This window comes from Apium graveolens, chromosome 2 (genome assembly GCF_009905375.1).
Source record: "Apium graveolens cultivar Ventura chromosome 2, ASM990537v1, whole genome shotgun sequence".
NCBI classification, from domain to species: Eukaryota; Viridiplantae; Streptophyta; class Magnoliopsida; order Apiales; family Apiaceae; genus Apium; species Apium graveolens.
The window spans coordinates 100,115,425-100,130,567 of NC_133648.1; the positions used below are offsets into that span (position 1 = coordinate 100,115,425).

At 36.8% G+C, this 15,143-nt stretch overlaps 1 protein-coding gene and 1 pseudogene across 1 annotated transcript; one reads left to right on the forward strand and one right to left on the reverse strand.

The window, feature by feature from the left end:
• Positions 1-1,239: 1,239 nt before the first annotated feature.
• On the forward strand, positions 1,240-4,163 carry LOC141707683 (LOB domain-containing protein 4). The gene is made up of 2 exons (XM_074510991.1): positions 1,240-1,669; positions 3,495-4,163. Exons 1-2 carry the CDS (start codon positions 1,493-1,495, stop codon positions 3,834-3,836), a joined length of 519 nt encoding a protein of 172 aa, XP_074367092.1. The 5' UTR covers positions 1,240-1,492; the 3' UTR covers positions 3,837-4,163.
• A 5,446-nt stretch (positions 4,164-9,609) lies between these two features.
• On the reverse strand, positions 9,610-14,038 carry LOC141691684 (hevamine-A-like; annotated as a pseudogene).
• Positions 14,039-15,143: the final 1,105 nt, after the last annotated feature.

The window sequence follows — 15,143 nt, forward strand, 5'->3', positions numbered from 1 at the left end:
CCCTAAGAACTATTTCGAATATCTTCAACCTGATGCATGAACATATTAATGAACTTTACCCAGACTTTTTCACTGCAATTCTCACAATTATATGTGTACATACCAAATCTTCTTTCTGTACTAATTCAAGTGGAACATAGATTATTTGCAAGTCCTTATTCTATGTTAAGTTAGCCAAACCACTATTATTCAGTTATAAATACAAATTCAATCTTGCTAAACAATATATATATATATATATATATATATATATATATATATATATATATATGGCAACGCTAAAGAGAGAACCCTTTTAAAGAACTTTTAAAAAACAAACGAGAGAACCTTTTTTAAAATTAATTTTAAAACTGAAAAAATGTGTAAATACTTTTTTTATGGTAAAATTAATTGTAAACAACAATTTGTTTGAAAATTTTAAAAAACTCATGAAAAAGGTTTAGAATCTACCTTTGAATATCATGAATTTTAAGAATATATATTTATAAATCTCATAAATATTGATTTCAATCTTGATTTTTTGAAAATTATATAATAACTATCATAATGCTAATAAATATTTTACAATATTATATAGTTAAAATAAGCTAAAAAATATTTAACTTTTTTTAAATATAAGATTTTCGTGTTCTATTTTTAAAAAGGTTCTCTCTAGAATCTTACTATATATATATGTATATATATGTGTGTATATATATATATATGAGAGTTTTTAAAAGATATTAGTCTGGTTGAATAGGTGTTGTAATTTATATGTATACAATTAATATGAATAAGAAAATATAAACCCTAAGAGCATACTAATCACTTATTAGGCTTATTTACAATTTATACTACCCATATGAATACTCACTTTTGAAGAAAATGGTACAAGAAAATGGTACAAAGGATGACGGTAAAAGATGACAATTGTTTAATATTTGCCATCATCTAAGGTCCTGGGTTTTACTAGGACCCATACTCAAAAGTAAAAGAAATATATTTGCTTTTTATAACCTAAATTTTCTAGAATATACCTATGTACAATACATAAATGAAGAAAATAATAATACCTACTATATGTATGTACGGGTGTATATGTCAAATTTGCCAAATTAATAATATGATGTAGGGAAGCAGGGACAAAAGATCTTAACCAACAGAGATGTTTTTGTCCAGCAAAATCTATAGGTTATTCTTTAGTGGGACCTCAAAAGATTTCCTGCATCACCATTTTCCCTATATATGCACTCAACCGTTTTTACTCAAAGCCCCCCGCCTTCTCCACCTGTCTTTATGATTTATCTCCCCTCCTTCCTTGCTTATTTTTTCAAACTTCTTAGCTTCTTGCTCTATATATACCCCAACATACATGTAAGCTTGCTTATACTTTTCGCCAACACAAAGGATAGGGACCAGTTTCTAAGCATCTTAATTGTAACTGTGGACAAAGTGGTGATCATATAAAAATTGTAGTGATTGCACATTACTTAGTAATATATCATATAATACAATGAGGGAGAGTGGGAGGAAACAAGGCGTGGCATCGCCATGCGCTGCGTGTAAGCTTCTTCGGAGAAGGTGTGCTCAGGATTGTGTATTTGCTCCTTACTTTCCTGCTGATGAGCCACAGAAATTTGCCAGTGTGCATAAGGTGTTTGGTGCTAGCAATGTCAACAAGATGTTACAGGTTTCTTTTTCTCCTTTTTCTTTTTTGTGCAATATACATACATCATTACATTAACAAATTACAACCTTTCACCTTTTTCCCTTCATTTAAACTAAATTAGTCACCTTTTTTCAACATTAGCAAGTGCTCGAACGTTTTAAACAATCTTAAAATTGGTAATACAAGAATAAGACAAATGATACCTGAGACAATATATATGACTAGCTAGTTGCAAGGGTACCAATGCTTTTGGAGTTGCTATTTTGTAACTTCTACCGGAATTTGCAACTGCTGTTCACAATCATGAGATTCTTAAAAGCTTAAACGGGATCTGACGCTTGTAAAAATTGAAGTACTCACGTACACACTGTTCATTTAAAATGGAGTATTGCGCAGTTTTAAAGTCAAGAGTACAGAGTTATCGGCTACCCAAAGTCTTACACTGTAGATATATGTTTATGGAAGTGACAAAGAAAAATTGAGCTTCTGTAGCCACAACAGGTCTGTAAGACCGTAATATTGCATCTTTGCCAAGTTCACCAAGTACCGTCGCAGCTTCATCAGCTTCTTTACCGGTATCTTCTACTACTATTACCAACTATTTTTCTCTGCAATTCCTTGGCCTTTCCCAGAAAAGTTAGAAAAAAAAAACTATACATATAATATTATACACAAGCTAAATTTGTCCAAATCAACTTTAACAGTAGGACCCGTTCACCAAGTAATAATATATAACCACATCTTCTTTTTCATAATTAAAACATGGAAGCTAGCTGCTAATTTCACATCCAGTTAGAATCCAGAATTTGACACCAGGTTCAAAACTTGATAAGCTACTTTACTACATTATGAGCTCATTTTTAGATCACTCTATACAAAGAAAGGTTTATAGGGAGACCACTATTAAATTAAAGATATTAAAAATCATAAATATGTTCTGCAAGAAGAACATCTTTTACATGTGATCTCCAAGACTTTCGATATAGAGATTAGCCCTGGTATATTTGCCTCTATATATATATATATATTTGCCTCTCTCTCTATATATATATATATATTACTAAATAAGTGATCCATTTGTAAATAAATACTTATATGGAAAAAGTTAAAACAAAAGGAACCCTATTACTAAGAATTGGACGTGTAAAAGAATATTAAAGCTTCTAAAAATGGGACCCTGAATGTTCTTATTGTTGTTTATGCTAGTACCTTTTTTCAACTTCGGCATCCTAATGAAACTCCTTATGGTCAAACAATTGATGTCTGCAAATGAATGTGGAAGTGTGTATACATACATGTATGAGATAACTGGAGTATATATAATCTGTACCTTTTGCTTTATAAAAAGATCGGATAGACAAGACAAAGATGGCATCTTCTATGAGAAAGTGTCTGATGTTACAATATCATAGAGTTGTAATCATAACACAGCCACATACTATACATATACCACTAATGGGGAACTATATACAGTGAATGGTCCTGGCATGCACGATAGTACTTGATTGAAACCAAGCTGCTCTCATCTTTATGTAATTATTTGGGTGCGTAGGTCCATTTTTGTTTCTTCATTTTGTTTTAGTTCTTCATTCTCTTTTTAAAGCTTGAGACTTGATTGATGTTTAGCAGGGGCACATTTTCGGTTCATGGTGTTAATTAGTCAACCTGATTTAGGTAAATATTGCAAACTGCAAAATAAAATGTACACAAACCTTGAATATATATCAATTGACTCGTTTACATTTCAGGTACAGATAATGGAAATAGTATTAATGTCAGAGATGTGAAATATTTAAAAGCAGTGAAATTTGTGATTTAGTAACCAAATTATTGAATTGAAATGCAGGAGTTGCCAGAACACCAACGAGGAGATGCAGTGAGCTCGATGGTTTACGAGGCGAATGCACGAGTAAGGGATCCAGTTTACGGATGTGTGGGTGCAATATCTTCGCTACAACAACAGATAGATTCTCTTCAAGCTCAACTAGCACAAGCACAGGCTGAAGTAGTGCACATGCAAATGCGACAATACTCATCGTCTGTCGCCAATCCAAACAATGGCAACTCACCTGAAAATGTATCGAAACACATGATGATGCAGTCGTCTCAAACATCCACCAGGTCACTTTTTTCAATGGATATGGTGGTTGATCATGCTAATATGGGGGAGTCCTTGTGGTCTTGCTAGCCTCTACCTAAATTATTAATCGGTAATCACCACCAGGCGCAGTTTTATACTTTTGCTGTTTCTTCTTATTATCATGGTGTTGTTTGTTTACCCTCGTTTCGTGTCTTTCTTTTCCCTCTTCCTTGTGAACTTTATTTTTGATTGGCCTAAGTAGATACAATATATCTATTATATATATTTATAGCACATCTCTCTGACTCAGAGATGATGGTGATAATCATTGACAGATTGTATACGTCTAATTAAACATATATTAATATATTTTATGAGTTAATCCGTATTATGAGCGGTTGACTAAACTTGTAATGGTTGATGTGGTGTTTTACTTACCTTGATGTTGCTCTCTGGTGAGGAAAATTAATCAAATGCTCCATATATATCTTTATTAATATCCATTGTCTTTTTATGAGCTATGAGTTTGTACAGAAGCAGAAAGCTTTGTTTGGTCTTGAGTTCAAATCTGTACTTAAATAGCTAATCCAAAATTTTGACATACCGTATACTATATTAACTGTTTATGGACTCTAAAAAACTGAATGCCAGGTTATGTTGATCTACAGAGAACATAGCTTTGGCTTAACTGCAGATTTGTTACTCTGAAGTTTGCCTGGTCTGATAAAAAGGAACTTCATAATAAGTTGTTGGTCTAATAAAGGAAACTCAGTAAGGTCCATTTGATAACAACTAACAAGGTGATAAGCAGAACTAACAGAGTTCAGTACAATTAATCTCCAAATTTGGACAAAATGGAACATTCATCTGAGTTCGAATACTGAGCAAGCATAGGGGGTATATCAGTGCAATTCAACTTTGATTTTGAATATGTATTCCTTCATTTTAAATATATTAAATCACGAATCCTATAAGCAAATTTCTAAAACATACTCCAGCATCTGCCTGGGCCTTGGGGTGATGAAATCTCAAACCTTTCTGGTGAACACCCTATAAAAGTTTTGTTAGACTTGGTTGCTCAACTACCTAGTAACATTATCTGGCTCCTCCACTTTTCTCGTATACAAAAAATGTTCAATTCCAAAAAATGGTACTATGGTTGGAGGTAGGAAAACCATATATGTATAACTTATTAATTAAAATAAAAAATACCTGCTTAAAATGAATTTACAACACTTGTCAACCTTAAAAAAATTACAGGAAAATATTAATTTTCAAATTTAATAAAAATGTTTAAAAACTGCTTGTTAATATACAGCAGAACGCTGGGGTCATAGGCTAAACGCCACTTTAACTCGCGTGTCGTACCATTTCTGAAAGATTTTGGGACATTTGCTTTCAGGTATCCCAGAAAAGTGGAGCCGCCACGGTAAACACTTCCTCATGTCTGTTTGTGACATGTAGTTACTTAGGAGGACCGTAAGACTAACATAAGCAACTCCAACAGCTTAATTATTTGGATTCTTAAAATTAAATATAATGAACATGGAGAAAAAAACTATTCTAACAATATCCTAGTGATTTCTTAAATTACTAACATCCACTAAAATTTTCTTGCCATTCCTTATCTCTAGCTAGCATCTCTCATATTCTAACTTTTATTTTATAATATATATTTGAAAAAATACTTTCTCTTTTTTATTTTATGTAATAATGTTATTTTTTAATGATTAAATATTGTATAAGAAATGAATATAGGGATATTGTTAGAGTTGAGAATAGCTATTGATGTGTTAAATTACTAAGATCCAATATTTCATATTAAATTTAAGGAATGAACTAAGAAGCTGTTGGAGATGCTTATATATGCCTAAAATAGGAAGATATTATTGATATATACTACAGGAATATGTAAGTTAGAGATGTTAGCTATAATTGGTTGGCTAAATTGGTTGTTTGAACATGTAAGGCATTGTCTTCGATGATATTAACTATATTGGTTATTTATATTTTAAAAATAGTATGTTATTAAAATTTAATGTTATAAATAGAATATATTACTTCAATATAATAATAAATGATTTTTATTTTTTTACAAATTTCTTATTGGTGTGATTCAACAAATATAGCCAATATCAAGAGGTTGTCTATATTTATAAATAAGAAGAATGTACCATTGGAGATGTATTTTTTTTACATAATCTCTATATTTTCTATTTATAATATGTATTAATGATTTTTAACTAAGGATTCTGGTTGAAAATACTCTTATAGTTGAATAAACTAACATCTATATTTAACGGATTGGTGGCTGTTAAAACCATCATATTACAGAAAATATTTTAGTCGAATACCAACGATAAAAACCACTGAACTGCAATGCCTTTGATGCTATTTATATACATACAGTATTTGTTGATTTAGAGAACGGGGGATATGCCCCCAGACATCCTATTGGCTTCGCCCCTGCATCCTTGACGCGCCCTTGGGTAGATATAGGGAGAAAACAAATTCATACTTTAACATGAAATCTAATGATGAATTAAAAATGGTATTGAGTGATGCAACCAATAAAGATGGAGGCTGCTAAACTCCAATTTCTTTAAAACCGCAATTAGGGTTTACATTCCCAGCGTTCAAAAGCATTGTGGCAATCAACTTTGATTGACATAACTTATGTAATGCTTACATTTTGACATTAGGATAATGGAAGCATTCTTGTGCAATTGCATTAGCATCTTGAATGAGATGACCAGGAACTAAAGCGGATAGCTGGGCGATATGATTTGCTAGCACCCTGCAAATTCATATGCCATTTGTAGGACACTGGAGAACCAGGGAACAGATCGCGCGGAAACTGTCGATGCATATTCCAGTTCTAAGACCCTGTCCGTTCTTTGTCTGACATTTTTGAATCTTTTGTCTCTTACTTAAGTTGTAAGTTGTAACACAAGTCTTTGAATGGAAATTTCAGTAGATCTGTGTGGCCAGTCATTAAATCTGAATTTTATGATTTGCATGAGTAAGGTTTTGGAATGATTCATCTCAGGGTTTTAATTTAAGGTAAAATATCCATGTTTTAAGATAATATGTTGTGGAAGCAATTGTTCCATTCAGACAGACAAATTAAAGAATTAAGGGCTAAACACAGATTCTGAATTGACAGATAAATGCAGAGACTGCTGTGGCCAGAGGGCTAAACTCAGAGGCGGATCCTCTAAGGGGCTAAGGGACCCCTTTAAATTTTTAGTTTAGTTAAATATCTATATTCAAATTATATAAAAATAAAAAATGACTCCCTCTTTAGATGAAAATATTTAATTTTCCGTCACAAATATTTCGTCGTAAATTTAGATGAAAATATTTTTTCATTTAATTTTAAGTTAAATTTTAATAAAAATATTTAAATTACGACGAAATGTTCAAATCGTCGCAATTTCAAATGATTTTTATTTTCCCACCAATTTTTTTGGAAAAAAGTTAAATTTCCCTCTTTGATAACTTACGACGAATTTTAATTTCCGTCGTAAATTTGACGATCCGATTTTTTCCGTCGCAAATATTCAGTTGTAAATTTAGATAAAATATTTTTTTATTCAATTTCAATTTAAAATTTTAATAAAAATAATTAACTTACGACGAAATATTTAAATCGTCGCAACATCAAATTATTTTCACTTTTGTTTAATCGTGTCGTGCATAATTTTATTAATAAAATACTAAACTTACGACGGTTTTGTGTTTCGTCGTAAATAATTACGACGTTTTGCTTTTTTCCGTCGTAAGTTGGGCGCACATTTTTTTCCGTCGTAAGTTGGCCGTCGTAAATGCTCTATTTTGTTGTAGTGCCTTAATTTTTGCAAAAAAAAAAAGATTGCCCCATACTTAAAGTTTTTCAATGTCAAAAATCTTTTCATTGAGGCAACATTTATAGTGAAAGTTATACATTTTTTGTTTTCAAAAATTATGAGTTACAAATGAAAGTAGAAGTTAGGAATAGATGAACAAAAAAGATAGAAATAGATGTTGAGCGAGCATTTCTAGTTAAAACACTCTAACACCATTAATTTTGATTTTGATAGAATTATAATGAAATTAATTTGAAGTTGATTTATTGCCTATCGTACCTTAATCCACATAATACTTTATCAGCTTTTAATTAAAATTCTATACTTCAGAATTTGATCAAATACATCTTCTAATAACTTGAAGATCAGCTTTATAACTATATGGTTGACACAAAAACCAAAGTTGATTTTCAAAATTTAAATGGTATTCTTGATCTCGTTCAAAAGATTACAAAAATATGTGTATAATTCGGTCCGGGCGAGCCGGGTGTAATTCGAGCCGGGTTTAATTGGGTCGAGCCGGCTCGTTTAGTTAAACGAGCCTAAACCTCTTCCCGAACCCGACTCGTTAATTTTTACGAGTCGAGTCGAGCCGACTCAATTAGCTAAACGAGTCGGTTTTAACGAGTCGGGCGAGCCAGCTCCTTCAATTTTACACTAAATCGAGCCTAAAATACTATCCGAATTCGGCTCGTTTAATTTCACGAGTCGGGTTGAGCTGACTAGTTTAATCAAACGAGCCGAAACCTTGTCAGGATTTTCAGCCGAAAATATTATCAATAATCTAATATATAAGATCTTATTTTTTATTTTTTTAGTCAAGCGCGAGCTTATTTCGAGCCGAACTCGAGCCGCCTCTCGAGCAGAACATGTCAAATGCTCGGCTCGAGCTCTTTAAAATTTTTTTTCGCCCCCCTTAAATTTGAAGCTGGATCCGCCATCGGCTAAACTACGGGTGAAGGACATATTTAGCCTATTTTTACACAAAATTGACAAAAATAACCAATTTCTGAAAAGTTGACCAACTTTGGCCGATGGGATACCCAACTGTCAGTGGAGTATCCACTTTATATAAGATACCCAACTGACAGTGGAGTATCCCATATATGAAATACCCAACTACCAGTGGGTATCTTATACAAATTGGGATACCCAACTGACAGTGGAGTATTCAATCGGCCAAAATTGGCCACTTTTTTCAGAATGGCTATTTTTGTTAAAATTTTTCAAAAATCAGCTATTTTTGTCATTTTTTCCCTAAACTACCAGATGTTTCCTTCTAGCTCGATGTTTCCTTCGACAGATAGGCGCAGCGTCTTATTTTTTATATGTTTTTATAAGAGAAACCGCCCAGGGGTGATTAACTTTGATGAACCTTAATAAGAAAAACATTCCAACTACTTGCATCACTACCTGACTACGTACAATGTTGATGTAATATTAGTGAGTGAGCTTAAGTAGGGTAGATTTAATGTGGGAAACTTATAAATACTATTTTTACAGACATGGATGTAAAGGTTTAGATACGAAAATACAATAACAAAAATAACATTCAAATGTTTGTAGCATATATGTACTGGTTTCTTATATAATAATACATAAAATGATACAGGTGTATGTAAGAGAAGTGGTACTGCAACTAGAAGATACAAGAGTTATGATTCTGAAGTATAGTGGAGATAAGATTGAATCACTAACTAATAGATAAACGCAGACTCTGATCCCAGCAGAGGGCCAAACTACAAGATGCTTCTTCCTGGCTCAGTATAAGAGACAATGTATAGATTGTCTTTAACAAATAAGGTTGTCTTTAACAAATAGGCCCAAATTCTTAAATTATTTGTTGTTTCTCTGCAAGAAATGCCAACCGGGGGTTATAAACTTAAATGAGAAAATGGAATTCGCGTGCTCATAAAAAGTTTTAACTATCTATTTTATTATCTGAACTAAAACTGTTTAATGTTGAGTGAGTTTAGTGGATAAATTTCCAAATGCAAAACTTTTAAATACTATATTCACAAAAAGGGATAACAACAATATAAAATTTCAGGTACGAACACAGAACGATATGGTAATAACAATCACGTGTTTTTAGCATTAATAATACAGAAAATAACACTAATGTATCTGAATTTACACGTTGCTCTTGATGGAAGAGCTATATCCAGATTGTTCGTCGTAGTATTTAGACCAAAGCATCACACCACCATATTTGTCAGAGCCCTTGATAGCTGGAAGAACTTGTGAAGTAAGGTCATTTACAGGAATGAAGCCACTTCCAGCTGCATCAGGAGCTGCAGGTAGGCCTAAGAAAATCTTAGTTGCAGGAATATCAGTAGTCCATTGCTTCCATGCATCCTCCATGTTACTTGTAGCGGTAGAGGAGTATTGGCAAGGAGGGTTGTTGAAGAATTGAACCCAAACATAGTCAGAAAGGCCGGTCTGAAGGGCACCTACAACCATGCATCAGGATCAGGATAAGGGCACTGGGCGGCAGCCGTCAAGTAAACCTTCTTTCCTCGCTTACTGTAAGCAGAAAGATACTTTGCAAGATCATCCAAATACTCTCCTGATCCCCCCTCAATATCAAAATCAACTCCATCTAAAACAGCGTTGCCAAGAGGCCGCGTAGCTGACTGGCCTCCAAGAAAGTTGCCACTTCTCTGGCATCTGTAGAAGAAACAAGAGAGTAACTCCCAGAAGCTCCCCCTATTGAAAGTATCACTCTAATTCCTTGTGCTTGACATGATTTTATGTCGGAACTAAGGCTAGTGCAGCCATTGCTGTAAGGATCACAATGACCGGCAAGATTTATCATAGGTGTTTGGCCGTTGCTAAAGGTAGCGCCAAGTTTACATATTCATAGTTCCCCGTTGCACATGTCTCCGCCAATGTTCCTTCTTCCCCATTCTGACCCAGTAGATCGAAATGCTTCCAGCATCCGAACCTACTACCAATACTAGTGTTAGAATATATATATATATATATATATATATATATATATATATATATATATATATATTTTGATAGGGCGTAAGAGACCCGGCTAGGATTCAACTTGGATTTAAAGGATTCCAGGCTCGATCGATGGACCGAGACCCCCCTCTCCCAAAGCAATCAAATGGAGAGACCAGGTCCGGGCCCATCCAATGACCTGGATCCGGATCCAGCCCGGAGCCCGGACCTAATGCCTACCCGGATCCGGAACTGGACTCAAATCACCATGAGGGGGGTCCCAGCGAACACATGCACATCCCACAACCCGTCAAGGAAGGGTACGTGGGCACGTGACTATGACAACTATCAACAACCAACACGCTAGACAAGCACGGCGCGTGTCAGAGGCCGTTAGGACACTCTGGAGGTGGTCCTCCCCTGGACACGTGTAAGCAATCCGCCCAAGCCAGGCGTCCTCCGCTCCCAAGATCCAACGGCCCAGATTTAGAGGTAACTACCCCAAAACCCTACCTTGGGGCTATGTATACCCCCAAGACTGAAGGTTTAGGGGTGGGAAATTATTCATTCTTGCACACCCACACACTCTCATACATTCAGAAACACACCGCAGCCATCACATATACACATCCACAAACAAACACACAGCAGCCTCATAATTACATAAATACATATATCTTCATCATCTCCAAAGGCCTGTTCTTATTCTCACACCGGAGGCGCCGTGGGAGCCAAACCCCCCTTCCGGTGTTATTTTGCAGGCGCCCAACCAGCAGCTACACCTCATCCGCGCACAGAAGGTCCAGGAACGCCGCCGGACGGAGCCGCCCGCTCACCGGAGTTATCATTTGGCGCTAGAAGGAGGGGCGCTCCATCCTTGGGTCTCGGTGCCCCTGGATTCATCTTCATCAACAAACTCTTGAGAGAGTCCACTTCCAAACCTGTAAGAACATAAACAATAAAACCCTTTCTTGAATATGAATTTTCATTTTAGCCACGTTTGTGTGAGTTTGTTACTTTAGGCCACGTTTGTGTGAGCCCGCTCTTGTTTGTTAAGTTTTGGTTGTTTAGGGTTTGATAATCTTGATAGTTTTGAAGCCTGGGGTTTGATAGTCTTGGTAATTTTAAAACCCAGAATTGTTTTAGCTTGCATATTTTCTTTTGTGTTCAAGAGCCTGCTGTTCTTGTTTAGTATTATTGTTAGCAAAACCCAGAAAGTTTGCTTGCTGTTATTCTGGAAATTTTTTGTAATCTTCAAAAAAGCAACCTCAGATCCACATTTGTAGCCTCAAATCTTGGTCAATTGTTTGTACAATTGTGTAATGGCAAGAGCAGGAAAAAGTACAGCTGGTAGGCCCTCCGCCAGTACCCACATTCAGGATCAAGACCCCTCTCAAGTCCAAGAATCTGGAGGAGACAGGGAGACCTTCCAGGAGCAACCACTGACGCAGCATACCCCGGTAAAGGATGCTAGAAATGTCATAGAGCTCAATCAGTACAAGTACACCAATGTTCCAGTTGCAGAGGAGCATATGGCTAACTTAACAAGCCACGAAGTTGCTGAAGCAATCAGGCTCTACAGAGATGAACAAGCCCGGGCTCAGATGGAATTTGAACAAGATGAGGAGCAAGAAGAATCTGGGGACTCTCAGCAATCCAGGAGATCTGTCTTCGACCGAATTGGGGCTAAGGCAAAAAAGAATCAAAAAGAGCCTAGTAAGAAGGAGACAGAAGCAACCAGAAGGAAAAAGTTAGAAGAAATAAGAGAAAAGATAAGAAAGGAAGAGGAGGAAAAGTTGGAGCAAAAAATTCAGAAAAGAATGCAGCTGGAGGAGGAGAGGCTCTTAGCTAAAATAAGAGGCAAAAGAACTCGGAGGGACCCTACCCCCGAACTCATTTCTGATGACGAAGAGGAGGGTCAGAAAGATCTCAAAGACATGATTTATGAGCTCCAGAGAAAAATGGAGAAAGATTCCGTGTTGGAAGTTGGGGAGACCCTCACGCCCTTCAGTTACTCCCTAGAAGCCATCCCTCGACAGAAAAATCTCAAACACTACAACTTCGACTCTTTCGATGGATTGGGGGATCCGGAAGAGCACCTCAACTACTTTGAACAAATAGCTCAGATATATTATTACAATGATTTGACGAAATCCAGATTCTTCGCATCGACACTCAAAGGGGGGCTCAAAGATGGTTCAGCAGAATCCCATCAAGAAGCATCCACTCCTGGAAAGAATTCAGAGGAGCCTTCCTTAGAAGATTCAGAGCCAATAAAACACATGAAATGCACATGTGCCACCTGGAGACAATCCGCCAGTATGATAACGAAGCACTCTCAGCCTATATGCAGAGGTTCCAGGAAGCCATCAACAAAGTTTCGAATCTCGATGAAAGGGAGACTCTAAGCATATTTCGAAGAAACTTGGATCCAGAACACAACGAGAGGTATATTGTGGAGTTGATAAACAAAGAGCCCCAAAGCCTGGCCGCGGCTTATTCTATGGCAGCCCGGTTCATAAAAGAAACAGATGTTCTCCAGGCGATGAGAATGACTCGGAATGGAGGAAACAGGAACAAATCTTCTGATGACCGACCGAAAGGGGGTTACCATCAGGAGAAAAAGTTCAAACAAAGCAACCAAACCCAGCAAACAAATGTTGTACAAAACACACCAATATTCCAAATATTGGGCCCTAAAACAGAATCCAAAAGTGATCCCGGTCCACTTAGGCAGGCAAGGGAGCCTAGGCAAGAGCCAGAGTGGACACAACTAAACAGGACCCGGGAAGAGATACTGAAGGAAATCAAGGGAAAGCCATTCTACTATCCTCCAAAGCCAATGCAGACTCCGCTAGATAGCAGGCCTTACAACATGCAATGCGACTACCATGAAACCCATGGACACAAGACTGAAAATTATCTCTCTTTAAAATACTTCATTGAAGATCAAGTCAAGAAAGGCAACCTGAATCAATACATCTCAAGGGAGAAAAATCAGAGAGAAGAAAGGCAAAGAAAAGGTAAGAATATGGTAAATATGGTCCTGGGAGGCTCACACTCTCCCCCTAGGAGCCCGGGCTCTGGAGATGAGGTGTTCTCCATTTAATCCTACCCGGAGACGATCATCTCATTCAGCAGCAAGGATTATGAAGGGGTCAACCCGAATCACAACGAAGCCTTGGTGGTAACACTTGATATTTTTGACAACGAAGTAAGAAGGATGCTGATTGATAACGGATCTTCAGTGAACATACTCTTCAAACATACTGTGGATAGGATGAAGCTTGGGATCGTACGCTCCAATGAATGCCAAGAGGACCCTCTGTACGGGTTCGGAAACAACTTGCTCCCGATCCAAGGAACTTTATACTTACCAATTATATTTGGATCGGGCTCAAACCAAGTTACCCATGTGATAAAGTTCTACGTGATCAATACTCCTTCATCCTACAACGACATAATCGGGCGCTCAGCCTTGACTAGGATCCAAGCAATCACCTCCATATCATACTTGAAAATCGAATTCCCAACTCCTACCGGAGTAGGAGAAATCAAGGGAGACTATGAGGTAGCTGAAAGATGTTATAGTCAGGCTCTGGTAATGGCTGAAACTCATCAAGACAACAAGGGAAAGGTTGTGGTGCTCCAAAAACAGCAAAATATTAAGAAACATCGCCCACACTCGAGGGATGATGCGAGAAAAGAAGTTCAGATCATAGAGTCCCTCTCAGACCCAAAACAACCAAGCAAAGCTCAGAAGAGCAAAAAAGCAACCAAGTCATAGAAGGGATTGAATTGGGCCTAGGCCTTGGCCAAACCAACCCTACTGTGCAAGCAACCAACCCAGAAATGATTGAAGAAAGAAACAATAAAGAGATGACAGCCCAGGCTCAGATTTATATTAAGAAGAATACAGAGGCTCGGATACAGCAGATGGTATCAAACATGGATGAATCAAAGATAGAGGCAGTCGTTGAAACGGAAATAATTCTGATCAATAAAAGTGATCCTTCCAAAAAGATAAAGATAGGATCCGGGCTCGAGGCTAATTTCAGAAATGACCTGGTATCACTAATCCAAGGGTACTTTGACATATTTGCGTGGACACCAAGAGACATGCCCGGGTTGGATGAATCCATAGCGATGCATAGCTTGGACGTCAACCCCGAGAGGAAGCCAGTCAAGCAAAAGAGAAGAAATTTTGCCCCAGAGAGGCAGAAAGCAATCGATGAAGAAATCGAGAAACTACTCAAAGGCGGAATAATATGCGAAGTCAAGTACCCGGAATGGCTGGCAAATGTAGTAATAGTGAAAAACGCAAATGAAAAGTGGAGAATGTGTATCGACTACACAGACCTGAACAGTGCATGCCCCAAAGACCCCTACCCCTTGCCAAACATTGATTAATTGATCGATGCAACTTCTGGGCACGTGATGCTAAGTTTCATGGACGCCTACTCGGGGTACAACCAGATCAAGATGAATCCCAGAGACATTCTAAAGACAGCCTTCATCATGCACAGGGCGGTCTATGCCTATGTAATGCTGCCATTCGGATTGACTAATGCGGGAACAACATATCAAAGGGCAATGAATAAAATCTTCAAGG

Excerpts from the sequence above, each read along its gene's own strand:
- LOC141707683 (XM_074510991.1), top strand. The coding sequence starts at position 1,493 with ATGAGGGAGAGTGGGAGGAAACAAGGCGTGGCATCGCCATGCGCTGCG. Across the intron at positions 1,670-3,494 it reads ATGTCAACAAGATGTTACAG|GAGTTGCCAGAACACCAACG; the intron begins GTTTCTTTTTCT and ends ATTGAAATGCAG.